This window comes from Eurypyga helias, unplaced genomic scaffold (genome assembly GCF_000690775.1).
Source record: "Eurypyga helias isolate BGI_N326 unplaced genomic scaffold, ASM69077v1 scaffold37858, whole genome shotgun sequence".
Lineage (NCBI taxonomy): Eukaryota > Metazoa > Chordata > Aves > Eurypygiformes > Eurypygidae > Eurypyga > Eurypyga helias.
Window position 1 is genome coordinate 26,928 of NW_010265662.1, and position 16,481 is coordinate 43,408.

Here is a 16,481-nt window from a genome sequence, read left to right on the forward strand (position 1 = left end):
CAAGAAAATACATTTCTATTCTCAGACTTTTTTCTCCCCGTTCCCTTTGTTTAGGAGTACAGACATCCAGAAAAACATGAAACGAAATGAAATGCTCCCTTCTCTACGTCACACTGAGATGAGCATGTTACAGCAGCCGTGTGACCGACTGCAGTGATAGGAAACCAGACTTGGACTTTGAAAGGTGAAAAAACCAAATACGACTGTAACTGCATCTTCTTAAATAAGACATTAAATTACTTATGCTCATTATCTACCAATACACTAACTTTATTATTAACCTCAGTGGAGATACCCTGAAGTCACCTGAAGGGAAGGAAAAATGCCTCCAAAGCATAAAATCCAAAATCCATGTTGACAAATGTTTGGATAGGAACTGTAAAAATGAAAAACTGGAATCCTTTTCCCACACCTTCAGTACAGACCATGAATATAATAGCAATGGTAACTAACGCAAGAGCTACGTGCCTCTGGCAGGGGCTTAGCAAGCTGTTACAAAACCTGACTGTTGTGCCTGCTTTTGCTACCCATTTACTGAACAGACTGAAGGGACAGTTGTAGGGTAAAGATTGTTTGTTCGCGGCAGTTGTGTTTCATTAGGCACAACGCACGATACCTCCTCTGACATCAGGCAAATGGACAAAATACGCAGTGTATAACTGTTGTGGTTTAACCCCAGCCAAAATCTGCACAATTAAAACGTACAGTTTTCAAATAAAGTTGTTGGGGTTTTTTTTCCTGTTGTTTTAAGATGTATTTTCAATTATTAAGCTTCTGTGTCACAAACATTTTCATGACTTTCAGTCTGCTTTAAAAAGGCATGCTATGAATGCATAAATCACTAAGAAATGATCTTATTCACTGAAACACTTGCTCCTCTGAAATTGCTGACCTTTTGCAAGAGGTAATGACTGACAAAAGATGTTTCTTACTTTCATCTGCTTGTCTCCATTGGCAAAATTATTAATAATTGCAAGGGAATGTTGAAAACGAGATCCACCAATCCCGGCATCTGCTATCAGCTGGCTCACTGCCTTGATGAGCTGTACAGGGTGAGGGTGGGGGAACAAACAGGGTGGAATTAGCAGTGAAAACCACAGTTTATGAATAGTTCGTAATCCCTATTTTAGTGTGATTTGCTGTACCAGACTAGCAGGGACTCACTTTTATACCTGTCTTAAGCATATAACATACACAAACACAAGGACTGTGAGCAATCTTCCCAGCGATGGCAGTTGCTCGGAGTTTGCAGCGTAAGCACACGGTTACTGGACTTTACATGTCTCTTACTATAGTATCAGATTCTGTTTAGTGAGTTCATCAGCTATGTCCTCACTGCTGTAAGCAATGCACATGAATCAAGAATAGCCATTTATCTGGCTATTTATTGGCTATGTGGCTAGATTCACAGCTGTTGCCTTGCCCTGGAACACAGCTGAGCAGCTCAAGAAGAGCAGAGAATCTAGCCCGACGTCCTCAGACTTGGCACGAAAATCAGGCTGCTGCAGAGAGTTGCCTGTCTGAGAGCTCCAAAAGTATTGCTTTGCTACAGTGCATGAAAATAATAATGATAAAATACAGTGCACATCAGCTAAATCCTGGTGATCTCACACTTCACTTACCTGTAGGTGGGATCTGACTATTGATTTCTGCTTGTTAAACTCAAAGTTCTTTCTCATGAAAAAATAAAGAAGAGCAGAAGCTTCTGTCTGAGTTGAACGTGATCTATGGTTACAGCACTTCAGGATTTCATAGCAGAGTGAGCCGCAGAGATCTGCTTGTCCTTGGAAGAATGCTGATGGGAACTATTGAAAAAAAATGTGAATATGATTAGCACCACTCTCAGGCCTTGGTACAGTTATTATGAGTCAATACTTTTTTCTGCCAAAAAAGATGGATGGCTCTCCAAACCATACCTACTGTTTATCAGCAGGGAGGACATAGCAGAAAACAGACCGAGGAGAGGTGGAAGATGTTCATGCTGGCAACAGATCTCAAGTACTGCCTAAGAGGTTCTGCTGAAGGAACTACAACTGATCCCAGTTCCCACAGAACTATGAAAAGAGAATTCAATCTCGAGAGCTACAGGATGAATGAAAAGGGTGATCCTGGATATTTATTTGTCTCCCCCACTGCACAGAGTTCTTCCATTCTTGACTGTCTGGTATGTAATTTAAAGCTGTCTGTGGATGGCTTACTTTATACTTCTCCATATCCTCAAGCTACGTGACTGGGAGAAGCCTGATACCCTCCTCCTTTCCCCTGAGATAACAACCAGAGGGAGGCCACATGGTTTACACTGCTCAACACTATGGCCCTTCACAGGAACATCTGGGAGATGGGGACAGCCTTGCCTACTGGCACTTCCCCACAGCAGTTGCTATCTGTGTGCCACATGCTGGTGAGTTTTAAGAGGACCTCATCTAAGTGTATGACTTGGGAATAGCGCAGCCTTTGCAGCTGGCACTGTCTAATTGCCTGTGATCATTTACATATGCACAGTACAAGCAAATAAACAGTTTGACACGTGATCATTCACATATGTGCAGTACAAGCAAATAAACAGTTTGACACATAAAGATGTTTTTGTCCAACAACTCTTCCATGTTGACAAGGAAGTATTCATAAAACCGTATCAGTTTGGATTTCACTTTTGGTGAAGTGCACGGAATACTCTCCTGCTAGCTCCCCTGGGGACAGCTGTTCACTGTTGGATTCTGCATCCCAGGTATCTGCCATGAAGACCACGGACCTCTAGGGTTTCAAGTGTTCTTCCACAGGTGGTTAAAGCAGAAAAGCCAAGGGGGCGGTGACATAGCCAGATACCACAGACCTGGACATGACTTAGCAATTTACTCTACAAGTTTCACTTTCTCAGTAAGGTTTTTGTTCTCAGAAACAGAACTAATGTTTCAGATACTGTGAACTTCTCACTTTTAATCAGCAATAAATCAGAAGATGCTTGTCAGGAATTAGCATTAATACAGTGAGGTTCAAGACTCCTTCAGAGTACCCAACTGCCCTCAAGCTGCACTTGCTGTAACATTAATAAGTCAGGCTAACAGCATAAAACCATAGTTACCTTGGCTACAAAGAGCCGTAGGGCAGCAAAGACGTGCTTGAGAGCTGCTGCTGACTGGTTGATTTGCAGAAAGAGCATGTGCGTGTCAAAGACTTTCTTCATCAACACGTTCTGGCAATCAGACTGCTGGAGCTGCCTCTGAAAAGTTCACAGGCAAGACAGGACATTCTGGTTATTAAAGTGAATAAACAAAAGAAGGATCTGCTGGCCTTCACATCGGAGGGGTTCTAGGGAGATGCTGTTTTCAGTGTGAAACTTCTGTGGATGAAGTTTCCACAGAAACTTCTGTGGCATTCCCAGCTTGCTGCAGACTCTTTTTACTTGCAGTTTTTCAAGGACGGCACTTTTCCTATGCTTACGTTTACTTGTGGATGGTATATGCTGTGTTTACGGGCTACGGTGGCACAAAGGAGTCATTGAATCTAAAAAGAGCTGCCTGTTCTCTATTGGAGCTGTGAGACATTCAGCAAGTCATCTGGGCCAATATTCACAGAACAAGTTTTAAAGAGGCAGAGGATCCACATGCTGACTTGAAGGGATACAGATGATAAAGCAGTTTAGAAATCTTCCATCTAAAAATCTCTGAAATATAGTGGATTGAGCACAATCCAGATAAGGTGATGCACTAGAAGATGCAGGACCCTTCCATGCAGAGCAGGACTGTACATAGCCCTGGGTACATAGGATGCTCTTCTTCCACATCCTTCTATTCAGTTTGGGTACTATGAGTCAATTCCTTCATAAAATACCTTCACTGAGGACTGGTGTATCTTATTTCCCTATCCTGCTGTCTCAGGCATTCCGAGCTTTCTGTGTGCCTGCTCCCCGCAGCCTTCCCTTCCACCACATACCCCACATGGCAGCAAAGCATACCTGGTGGTTCAGGGTGTAAAGACACAAGAGGTCAAGGATTGTGAGGGAAACTTCTGTAGCAATGTTTGCCTCTGTGTCCACATACTGTACGATGTCCGTTTCATTGGAGCTGCCTGCAACACACAAAAAGCCAGAGGAGAAACCATCTTCTGAGTTTACTTAGAGCTGATGGAATTCTGCAGCCTGATCATTACGTCTCAGCACCGTAGAGACAGGGTCCTAACTGTACCTCTAACCAAAGGGGCATTTTGAAGAAAGCTGCTCGTAGAAGATGAAAGGGGAGGGAATTTGAGTCAACTTTTACCAGCTGGATGTGAATATATTCTTATGTTGTTTCTGTTTGTCCTCAAACAAAGAGAGAAACCTAATTGGAAAGTGGGATAGATGACTTTGATCTCATCACTTAAATAACCTTCTGTCGTGAAAAGGTCACTTCATTGCTAGATTTAATAAATGTAATATTTCAGCTGGTGTATAACTGCTTGTACAGCAAGGTACGTAACCATAGATGGAATAGATGATGGGAAGGGGGGAATAACTTGTCATTGTCATCTAAATATGTCAGGTTATTGTAATTAATTTTGCTTCTAAGTGAACTCCAGCCAACTTTTATGCTCAGAATTCTTAGTCTCCTGAAAAAAAAAAAAAACACAACCCAAACTCATCAGCTCTATTTATGTTTAGGCTCCTCTCTTCAGGCTATCTTTCACTGAAACTCATGAAAACAGGTTTATAGAGACATATCCAAACCCCACAGAAATCCAGAGGGAATTAAACATGGTTCTTTTGTACTTACTTGCAGTGCTGCTGTCTATCATCTGCAAGAGTTTGGGGTTAGAAAGTGCATTTTTGCCACGGATTATTGGTAATGTTTGAGATCTGTGATGCTTATGGCCATCATGACCAGTAGAATGCATCCTGAAATTGAAACGCAGCATTAAAGAGCAGAAACAAGGAATAAACTATCATGCTTATACAGAATTTTTCCATGTCAGTCAGAATTTTCTGCAGTACTTTTCAAAGGCTCATTTATCATCAACTGATGCAAAATTTTTTTCAGAGAAACAAAGATGAAGAAGAAAGTCAGTGAGGTGGACAAAATAAACAGATGTGCTGTGATTTCTTGAGATCACAGGAGACAAAACACTCAAGAGCGCTGAAAAAAAGCATCAGCTTAAAGAGCTGGCTGATGTTTAGAAAACTGCCTTTCAGTGAAGAGAAACTGAGATGAGTTCTGTTAACTTAGAATACAAAAAAATATATTCTGCTCATGGAGGAGCTAATACAGCTTCTTGTTCAGCCTGGAGAAGAGAAGGCTCCAGGGAGACCTTACAGCACCTTCCAGTACCTGAAGGGGCTACAAGGAAGCTGGGGGGGGCTTTTTACAAGGGCCTGTAGTGACAGGACAAGGGGTAATGGGTTTAAATTGAAAGTGGGGAGGTTTAGATTGGATATCAGGAAGGAATTCTTCCTGGAGAGGGTGGGGAGCACGGGGACAGGTTGCCCAGAGAAGCTGTGGATGCCCCATCCCTGGAAGTGTTCAAGGCCAGGCTGGATGAGGCTTGGAGCAATCTGGTCTAGTGGAAGGTGTCCCTGCCCATGGCAGGGGGGTTGGAACTGGGTGGTCTTTAAGGTCCCTTCCAACCCAAACCGTTCTGGGATTCTGCAAGAGGAACAATATGATGACAAACTGACAATGACAGTGAAAACATGCGTGTGCTTATGCCTGTGTTCTTTTAACCCTCTTGATGCTGACAAACATCATTAATTTATAATGAGAAGCTCAGAACTAAAATACCAATGCTTCTTGTAATTTTGGAAAGGATTTTGAATTTGTAACCACTATAGTACTCAGCAAGATTTAACACATTGCAAAATTCATGTAGTTTATTAAAATACACTTTTATTCTGGTTTTTTTTTTTTTAAATGTGCTTCTTAGATTTGTATAACTGAAAAATATTCTAGGACAGAATTACTTTCTGCACCTAGCTAAACCCTCTTTTAAGTTAGTTACTTTCACAGGAATAGTTTAGAAAATGAACATTTCAGATTTAAAATCTGAAACACGGGTATGGAATTGATGGCCAGGCCAGTCGATGTAATAAATTCTTCCATGAATGGTCACAGTGGAAGGATTTGGGTGGACATCTTGGCAAACTAATGGACTCTTTTTTTGGCAGGGGGGGAAAGTCTGGTTTCCCATGAACATTTCAGCAAACTGAAATACCTAAGTGCAAGTTAGAGATGACCACCAGCAATACCTTATCTCTCACCTCATCATCAAAAAATGCTCTGTATTACAGCAGAACAAACAAATAGCCATTTGGACAAAAAAATGCTGATCTGTGAGGGGGTCAAGTATGAAGGCCCTGGAGACAGGAGCATCATGACTTTATTTTCTGGACCGCCAGTAGTGTTGGTTCAGCTACAAATGCGTAACACAACAGTCTCCTCGAGGCTGCTTGCCAGTTCCAGCTGGGGTAGTGAAATCAGTGCTGCTTCTTGAAAATGGCACAGTAGGGGAACAAAGAAAGAAGTGTGGCAGAGAAAGCAGCTTATTTCCCCTTTGTTCCATCCCAAGATACACGCTTATAATGGTGAGCGTACTCTAGCTACGTGTAAATGAGAAAGTCAATGATCCAAGCTCATGAGGAAGGGTGACTTCCTCACCATGCTCTTAGAACCCCAAGATGCACAGAGTCAAAAGTTTGCTTTCTCTCTGGAATTTTACATTATTAGCATGAAAAAGATCCCGCTTTCCCCTAAAGGGATCAAAAAGGTTATTAAAGATGTGCTGCATCTGAAGCTTATTACCATTCTATCCATGAAATGATTAAATCTTGCAATGTTTAGACTAGGGAGATAGAGGAGGAAAAAAAAAAAAGGAAAGAAAGATTCAGTAACGGGCAACATGGACGTAACAGTGTAAGGCTATGTTACACTTAGCAGCACAGAAATAAAAGGATGGGCATCAAGCAAACCTACTCTTAAAGCTGTGTCTGTGTTGCTGGGGCATCCCCCTCCACAACCCCAGTTACTGGGGAGAAACAAATCCCCCACCACCGTAACTTTGTCAATAAATAAAATACCCCTAAAGCAGTAAGATTCCCTAAAAGCATAAGGTTGCAGACCTATGAATTCCTTCAGGATGGGGAAAACTGTGTGTTATCTTTCCGACAGGGATCTGAGCTGAAAACAACAGCTACTCTTTCTGCAGCACTTAATATTGACAGTAACTAAGGATTCTTCTGAACATAACATTTTAAACAACAATAAGTCACACTGAAGTTAAAGAGACTCAAGGCTTTTACAGTTTACAGCTCTGGGGGTTTGAAATGGGTCAGAGGTTGTGTCAACCTCTTTTCGGTCAACCCTGTGACAGCGTGCGAGGCTGGAGGATGACAACAAGGACTGTGGCTTCATAGGAATTAGGAATACGACGTGTCATTACCATTGCGAGAGCAGACCCGATGCCTGGCCGGAGGAGTTCGAACCTTTAAGGGTTCCATTATTCTGGGTGGCCTGCACAAACTTAAAAGCAGCAGCAATTTTCCTGTTAAGAGAAAATAAGGGTTAATGTGTTATGGAACGTGACATTGATTTTGCTATGCCTCTGCAGAATAAATACAGGCCTGACAAAACCTGCCATGGAGCATGAATTGGTTCATCTGGTGACCTTTCGTTTTTCCAGTGTGACAGACAGACAAGTTCACAGTGCTAGCATTAAATTAAAAATGAAGCGTCGACTGAGACAAAGTCTGCATCGCACATTTCACAGCTGGGACACCATCTCATGCTTTTTCAGAGAGCAGGTAGAGGCAGATTTTTTAATTGCTGTGGAACATTTGTCTATGCCCACTAAAACCATTCTTTGCATTATACAGATGGAAAATAACAGTGTCCAAGTTCCTTTGTGTGGCATATGCACAGAAATATGGTTGAGAATGGCCCCATAATACGGGTTACAAGCACCCTACTGGTTACGAGCACATGCAATTCATCTTTTACACCAGGTATGTGCTCAGATGTTCAGAACATCATGCTAACATTGTTGCATTAAAGAAAAAATGTAATATTCATCAGCTTCAGCATGGAGACAACTGATACACCGTTAACCTTATTTAAGCCTAATGTAATGCAGAAATATGTAAATACTGTAACATACAGTCTATAACTAGAGAATTACCTTACAATATTGCGTTTTCCTAGATATCTGAAATTTTGCAGACAAACCCTGAAAGAGAGAACAAAAGATTTCATGTCTATTAATGGCTTCCTAATTGCGAAAAATAATGAACCTTTGTACTTTGAAGAGACCTATGGCATATGCACCTCCTAAGAAGCAAGAAGAATACAGAGTTCCCAGCCAAGGGATGCACAGGATGTGGCACCACTTCCCACACCCTTATTCCCTTTCTCCATGGCTGAAGAATCCTGCTTGTTGAGGAAGCAAAGTCAAAAGCAAAGACTTGGCTGCAAGATGATGAGGAAATTCTGAAAACGCATGGGTTCTGCAGACATGCATAGATTGGATTGAGCAAACCAATTTGGATATGTGGCTTTTCTTACGGTTTGGCAGTTTTGGGGAGCTAAGTACTTTTCTCAAGGGTAGAATAGAATCTCAACCCCAAATGAAAACTACTATAAAAATCCCTTTTAAGAGGAACACACAAAGCATTATGCCTCCTGTTCATGGAAATAAACTATTGGAGAATACAGATTTTGTTAGCAATGTCTCATTATAACTTCAGAAAATTATGGCAAAATAATCTAAGATACAAGGTTTATCTCAGCCTATTCCATGAGGTGGACAAACCCAAAGAGAAATTATTTGCAGCTGTCACTTTAGAACATCATTAATATTAAACCAACCAACCACAAAGTGAACTTACTCTAAAATGCTGAAGAAGTCAGTTATTTCTGAGAACGGTGCCCGCAACCAGTAGGAAATCAGTGCATCTAAAGGGAGATATTAGAATATATTATGTATCTGTTACAGGGAAACTTTACCCAACACGTGTAAAATACCTTGATAATTATTCTAATTTAATGTTTGTTTGGATTCAGGATTCACAATATTTTACAGCAACGTAAATTAGGTAGTGCACATTTTCTTACCTTCTGAAATGGTTTTCATAATGTGAAGGAAACACATAAGAAGGCTCCTAGTTTCAGCTTGATCCAACTTGTCAAAACGAAGAGTTGATCCAATCAAAGACAAAGGTCTCATGATCTGTTGAATTGACAGCAAAGGGCCTTGTTAAGTGCAGTGACAGGTTTCCACCTCTAGCAACCGTTTTCAGCATTTCAACACATGTACCTTTTCACACGTGTCAGTTCTCTCACTGTTTTTTTCATTGGTACTTGGGTTAGATTCAAGACTTGCTAAGGAAGCTCTGGAGTCAGCATGGTTTGCTGCAGAGATAGCTATTGATGAAAAGGCTGTAAATGAAAGTCATAGCAAACGTGCTAAACTAAAACATTTATGGATACAAAAACTAACAAGAAAAATGGAAAACTTAAAACGTGACACATGCTGGATTGACATCAGTGCTTTGAACTTCCAATAGCAAAGCTATTGATGGGTATGTTTAGTACTGAAAACATGCAACAGGTTGACATAAAATGATTCAGTTTGCTGTTACTCATGGCAATAAAATGGCCTGTTGCATTCTGTAAGACCTGACCTAAAGCCACAAAAATCAGTGGAAAGATGCTCGTGCACTTCCCTGAATACTGAAATGGTGTTTGGAGGAAGTCAACAGAATAAGTTGTGTTCCTGCCCTTCCATTAAGCCTGGAAAAACCAAAAATACTTGCCTCCAAGAGACCTCAGGGGTTTTCAGGTGAAACCTCGAAACTATTCTTAAGTCAGGCAGAGACTGCAAGAATGAGCTCAGGCCCAGGGATTTGTGAGAGCCTGAATGCTGGCATCATTCCAAAGCAGGAGAGTAAGTGAAGCAGTGGAAAAGCAGCAGCTTCACAAGAGAAATAGAAAAAGAAAACACTCCAAAAACACCCAAAGGGAAGAGAAACATTGCATACCATGTTTCCCTGAATATCATATAAAATGGGTTAATGATATCTTCCGTGAATACTGAGCAGAAAGCACGATGGACTGAGATACACAGAAATCTGCCTGCGTGCGTGATCAACCTGTCATTTATACCTGCTATAGAGTTCAGAACGTCTTTGGAAAAGGACGTGTCCACAGAGTTTGCATGCTTCATTGCTGCCTGGCCCTGAAATCCTCCGGTTGTGCTCAAATCATCCCTAGATCCCTGTATTTGGAAATAAACAGAACAAGCTCCCGTAAATGCTATCACTCATAAATTTCACGATGACAGCAGAGCCAATAGGCTTTTCTTAGACACTGACCTTGAAAACCTGCTTTCAGTTGTTTAGACACGACAGCCTCAGAAGAACAAGCCTTACTACAATATACGGAGCAATATGAAACCCACTTATAACTGGAGTTGTAAGGGATAGCTCAAGTCTAACTGTGTTTCCTTCTTAAACACTAGTGCAGCACTGGGAAAGGAGCATTATTTGCTGTTGGCAATGATCAGATGACACAGGTTGGTTTGCTAGGAGGACTGAAAGACACACCACCCCTGCAGAAATCTGTTTCTAGTCTTCAGAGCTATGATAGTAACACATCTAATTTTTTAAGAAATAAACAAACATGCTTTTCCACATGCACAGTTTATACAGGCATCTTCTGCAGTGGTAACTCTTTTAGGATATTTCTGTACCCCTTCCCTCCTTTATCTACTTGTGTGCATTCCCTCTGCCTCCTGGCATAGCTCACGGTCCCTCTGTTGTACCAGCAAAGCTGCTGGTGGGCCCACGGCGTAACCCTGCAAAGAACCTGTGGGCGATGGGAGTTTTTCTGTATGACAGCATCTCCCAGTCACCACCCTGCCTGAGCACAGGGCCCTCAGCCCCAGCCTGCAGCACCAGGGCAGATGTACTGGATGGTGCCTGGGTACCATCCTGACCTGGGACAGCCAGTGTCCTGGGTCTCTTCACACCCACAGTCTGTACCCTTCCGGTACAGGCTCCTGCAGGTGCTCTGCAAATCGACACCTTCCAAATGAAACACTGGGGGTGCAAACACATCAGCATTTTTGGGAACTGCATTTTGTTAGCTAATTCCAGAAATCTTGGACCTCTTCCCACCAGACTGACTGGGTCAGACCTCAGCTCATTCATTTCAGCGCTCTGAAAAAAATCACACTCATTACCTGATTGGAAGTATTGATATTGAAAAGGAACATATCCTTCATGTAAATCCTTGGCATATTGTCCAAAAGCATTCCATAGAGTGGCATGTACAGGTTTGCTATTTGTGCCTGTTTTGCCTAAAAAAAATAAAAGACACAACATAATCCTGAAGAAACTAATTAATGTATACTGGTCGCAAAGGAATTCTCATATACGTGTAGCTACTGTATGAACAAGCAAATGAAAAAGAATAAACGGTGTCTTTACCGGCTCTGCATATCGATCATCAAACGAATGCTTTGCCATCAAGTTTTTAAGCACAGCCAAAGCTAAGTGCCTAATATCCTGGTCTTCTTGCAAGGCAAAACCAACCTCCCGCAGCAGTACTCCAATTAAGAAATGTTTACGGCAAAATTCATTGGTCAGCGTGTACTCTGGAATATCTTGGAACAAAACAGACAAGAATGCTTAAATTAATATCTAGGTTACATAAAAAGAAAAAAGCCTTTCACATTTTCCAAAATTTCAGTAACTTCTATTGATTTAATCCACTGTCAAAACTTGATTTCCTGATCTGTCCCATTCTGCTCCCTTAAATGCTAGAATTATTAGATATTAATATATCTTGAAATCATGCAGTTTTTACTATTTAATATCAAAAGACAATTTATATACATATTCCCATATAAGAATTTCAAAATGTTTTGCACACAGTAAGACTATTCACTGAGCTTCATCCCCCTGTTTTAGCCAGAAGGGTTCTAAACCACAGAGAGATCCAGACTCATTCCATTTTTGAAAATGGTAAATAAGCTTTGCCTAAATTTGCCATAGTTCTGTGACAGCGGTCAGAGTAAATCTTAAAGCTCCTGATGCACAATTCTACTTAGTCCTTACACAGTCATTTTGTTCGTACCTGATGTCCGATATTCCTGTGTTGATTCTGAAGGGGTCACAGGGTCTTCATTTTTCATGAACAGAAAACAAAAATAGGCAAAAATCACGCATTTACTTATTAAGTGTAAAAATGTATTTGCTGTGTACCATTTTTTAAAAAATTGGCTCAAATCTGAATGAAACATCTTCTGCTGCTAAGGAAAGCTATGAATGCCAGAACTGAACTCCTTTTTGGGTGAACACTGAAGCAAAAAGGAGACAAGGGCCCATAGTTCGAGAGATGCTGCACAGAGAGGTGACTCTGTCTTCCACTGGAAGGTACCTTCCACTCTCAGCAACTTAAAGGACCACATTCCAAGTGGACTTCCCTGAGGCCACATTAAACTGTCAGGATTGTGCCCAGGGCTGAAATCCCAGTGTCTTTGAAACCAAGGAAAAGTGCCTGATACTGGGCATTGGCTACAAAGCTAGGTTTGAACTAACAGATCCAACGTGCAGATGGCACACACGGTGGCTGCTGGCTTTGGGGCACGGGCAGGGTGAATTCACTCCTGTGGTGAAGCACAGGCAAAAATGCTTCTCTGCAAGCAAACACGTGTTACACACCATATCCCCTGCCCTGGGAAGCAGCTCAGGAGGTAGGACTGACAGATTTTGAAGTGGGTGCCTCTCGCCTCGCTGCTGCAGGTAAAACACGGCAGCACGTGGTGACCAGAAGTACCACCCCTGAGAAGCCATCTGGGGCTTCCATGCCCAACGTGCAGTCACGATACTTCACTGAGTTAATCAGTCCTTGCTCTTGGAACCTCCCGATAGCTTGCTGCTGTATGGAAACCCTTTTGGGGTGACGCCTTACCAGGAATGTTTGAAGACCGTATGGGCAGGCACAGAGGGATAAAGTGCTCATGGTGACAGACTTCTTGGAGAAAATCAAATTTGAACTGATGTAAAGTCTGAAAATCACAACAGGCAATGGCTCAGCTCATATTAAAACAGGAGAAATGATAAGACAGAGCTGCACTACTATTTATCTCTACCTCGAAATTCACACTTACACCAACAATAAAACCTCATGGCTTGTTATACCAAGCTGCACAAATAATAAACATTTGGTTTCCTTCTCTGTTATCAAAGGAACTTGCCACAGTCGAACAAGCTTTATCGGATTCCTCAATGATGATCTGTCACAAGATGTACTGAAAAATACCCAAGCTAAATATTTAAGGTATATTTAAAGCTACACTGGCTCTTTTGATGGCATAACATATAATCATAGTGGTATTTTCTCCTGTTCACATAAATTTGGGACCATAATATTATGTCTGTCTTTTCTCCTTTTTTTTTTTTTCCCTATTTTTTTTGGTCAACCAAATACAAAGTTTCAGCCACAGGCCAGATGCAAACCTTATTGATAGGGATGAAAATTTCTTTACTGATGCTAGTGAGTTCCAGCCACTGAGATATAAACATAACAACTGACATCCAGTAATACATTTTTATTTCAGTCTTCTCTTCCCATCTGCTCAACTCCCTGTTCTAAGTGGCAGAAAGGAGTCATCCAGTACTACCAGTACGGCACTGCATTGATCCAGGTGAAACACTGGCCCTGGCATTAAGAACTGCTTGTGAGGGTCTTAAACTTGCCCCGAGTTTAAGCCTGCAATTCCCTGACAACCTGTAGCATGTCTGTTGCCAGCATCAGGTTAGGATATCTGGAACTTGTACTTTTCAGGGTCTATTGAGTAGGGGATGGTGGGGAATGTCTCCCTGAAATGTTTTATTGCACTGTAGTAGCTAAACAGGAGTACAGTTGGACAGGCAAATCAGTGTCTGGTGGCAAATAAAGAAATGAAGCACCTGAAATAGGTTTCCCAAGAACAATTGTGGCATTTTGAGGGAACACAACAATGAACTGAGTTCTTCAGAGGTATTCAACTTCTTAATAAATAAGTATTCTGAAAATGATGTTTAAATGTCAAAATATGGAATACTGTGAGTGGTATTTCTGTGGAACAGAAATCACTGTGCTTCATTCACAATTAAAATAAATTCAGACTCTTATAGACTAATATACCCATAAACTGTTTATCCAAGCAGCAATAGATGCTGGTAAATGTTCTGGAGAGAGGTTAGATTGTAGTATAACCTTTCTGATACATAACCAACCCAGTGAAAGAAGCAAAAGACACACCAAACGAAATCCTCCAGCATGTTTTAACAACTGACTCTTGCTTAGGCAACTGAGTGAAAAGGAAAACAATGCAAGGCCCTTCCTTGAGGCCTGAAGTCTGATTTTATTTTGTGGCTATTGTTTTCAAGTGCTGCAAAGCCTGTTCCAGCAGCACATCTGTCTCAGCTTTGCAGTGATCCTGCTTCCACGTGTCCTGACAGACGGCTCTGGAAGGATGCTGGGTGGCTGGCAACGTGCACTCACTCACTGCCAAGGAGGTGCTAAGCTCTGCTCTGCACACTGACTAATGCCAGGCTTTTCCACTGGCCGTTAATTGGCTTTTTTAATTAAACATCTGTTTCTGTGGTTGGATGTATTTAGTGAAGTCTGAAATGTGGGAACAATTTTCAGATTATATAATCTTGTTTACAGAACTATAGAATTCAGGGTATGACATTAATATAAAGAGATTCCATTCTATGTCTGTTCCAGAGATCAGGTGAAAGATCCAAGTGCAGCATAAAGTCAGTTTTAGTAAAAAAACAAAACAGGCCTGGAGTAATCTCACTGATTACCTACAAATGCCCAGATCACTGCTAAAGAATTATAAAATGTTAACAGACAAAAGTTTTGTAAGCTTTCTTAGGAGATGAGTCATCCAAAGTGTATATATCTTGAGTAAATAGTGTTATCTATCATCTTACATGCTCCAGTATGACAGCTCTGAAATCCAGATGTGGAAAAGAAAAAGCCTGTGACTCATCCTGATGAATGTGAAGCATAAAGGAGTCCAACTGAATTACTTGGGGACTTCTTGCCGTTTGAAATTTATTGTTCAAACTACATCACTGATTATTATAGGTATTGTAGAAGAAACTCAGGCTGCAGGGAATTTTCCTCATGGCAGGTACAAGATAATTTGGAGCAGATTGGATTTCTTGCATCATCAATGAGGTTAGAGTTTGCCATTCATTCAAAGTAACTGAGACGTTACATTCTCACTTGAGTTGACACGATGGGAAGTTGTTCATAGGCTCTTACTTTAAACTCCTCAAAGAAAATTACTGCCAATTGCTGCTGATGTTTGTAGACCAAACCACGTGTTTGGTCTTTGATCCTCTAAGGAATCAAAGCTGACATGCAAAGAATTTCTGACTGGTCAGCATTTTGCATGCTTCGGTCTGAGCAGTTCTTGCAGAGCTTGCTCACGCTCATGCTCAGCGAGTAGTTGTTTGGACACAATTATTTACCTCCAGAAAAGGGGACAGATGAGGTTTTAACACATATTTATAGTAAACATTTTCACTGACTCAAGTTCTGAACATGGTGAATCCATGGAATAGATCATAAATAGTTTCAACCTAAAAATATTCTGTTATCAAGTTGCCTAGGGGGAAAAAAAACAAAACCCAAAAGCAAAACTATACCTTGCCATCTCCTGTTCCGAACATACTTATATAATTGTTGACCATCTTGAACACAAATCCACGATCCATAAATGTAAAACAGCGCTAAGAAAGGGGAGAAAAAAGAACTGTTATTTTATAGCCAAAAAAGAAGTATATGGCCTCGCTCACCTGGCTGTTTGCCTTGCATCACCTATAAACTTGAACCATCTGTGCAGGTGAAGTTATTCTTATAGCAGGGCAAAGAAAACCAGGGAACTGGTGAATCTGACTCGATTTTTAAGTTATTTTCAGTAATAATACATTGATCACACTTCTCATTTTCACTGTGTCTACAGTCTAAAATAACGATCAGAGCGTACAGTGCACTAGGGGAAAGCTTATCTAATGAAAGTCATTCATGTGCTGCAACACTCAATCACTAGAGGTGGTACGTGATGGGACCTGACCTGAATATCTCCTTCAGAGACTCCTGAGGAATCAATTTAGCCACAGTATCTGCTATGAGCCACATTATCTCTCTGGGAGCAAATATGCCACTACGCGACTTTACAATGAGATCGCTGCTGTTCTCTTGACTGATGGGGCTAAATAGCCAGAAAGTATAAAGGTTTTGAGGGCCTGGGTGTTACAGTTACTGACATTTTTCCTTGCAGGGTCAGCCTACCAGACAGGGAATGCAGTCTTGAATTCCCCCCTTCTCTGGTGTTCCTGAACTCTGCAAAGCTAGTGAAGCACCAAGCCTCCTGCCACACAGCATTCAAACAAGGCAGCTGCAACCCTGGCCTGGAGGAGGCCATATCATCACTAACCTATGAACATGAGC

The 16,481-nt window shown here is 41.3% G+C and overlaps 1 protein-coding gene across 1 annotated transcript in view; it reads right to left on the reverse strand.

Moving 5' to 3' along the window:
• The window catches only part of DOCK10 (dedicator of cytokinesis 10), a gene marked incomplete at its 5' end in the record, with an annotated part of 35,211 nt that extends 19,451 nt beyond the window's left edge, over positions 1-15,760 (reverse strand). Inside the window, 16 exons of the mRNA XM_010156822.1 lie at positions 933-1,043; positions 1,623-1,805; positions 3,083-3,220; positions 3,956-4,064; positions 4,748-4,873; positions 7,408-7,509; positions 8,143-8,190; positions 8,849-8,915; positions 9,075-9,189; positions 9,277-9,398; positions 10,125-10,236; positions 11,203-11,319; positions 11,450-11,625; positions 12,099-12,143; positions 12,936-13,032; positions 15,677-15,760. Of these exons, the coding sequence (XP_010155124.1) occupies positions 933-1,043; positions 1,623-1,805; positions 3,083-3,220; positions 3,956-4,064; positions 4,748-4,873; positions 7,408-7,509; positions 8,143-8,190; positions 8,849-8,915; positions 9,075-9,189; positions 9,277-9,398; positions 10,125-10,236; positions 11,203-11,319; positions 11,450-11,625; positions 12,099-12,143; positions 12,936-13,032; positions 15,677-15,760 (1,752 nt within the window). The remainder of the gene's footprint in view (positions 1-932; positions 1,044-1,622; positions 1,806-3,082; positions 3,221-3,955; positions 4,065-4,747; positions 4,874-7,407; positions 7,510-8,142; positions 8,191-8,848; positions 8,916-9,074; positions 9,190-9,276; positions 9,399-10,124; positions 10,237-11,202; positions 11,320-11,449; positions 11,626-12,098; positions 12,144-12,935; positions 13,033-15,676) is intronic.
• Between the last annotated feature and the right edge of the window lie 721 nt (positions 15,761-16,481).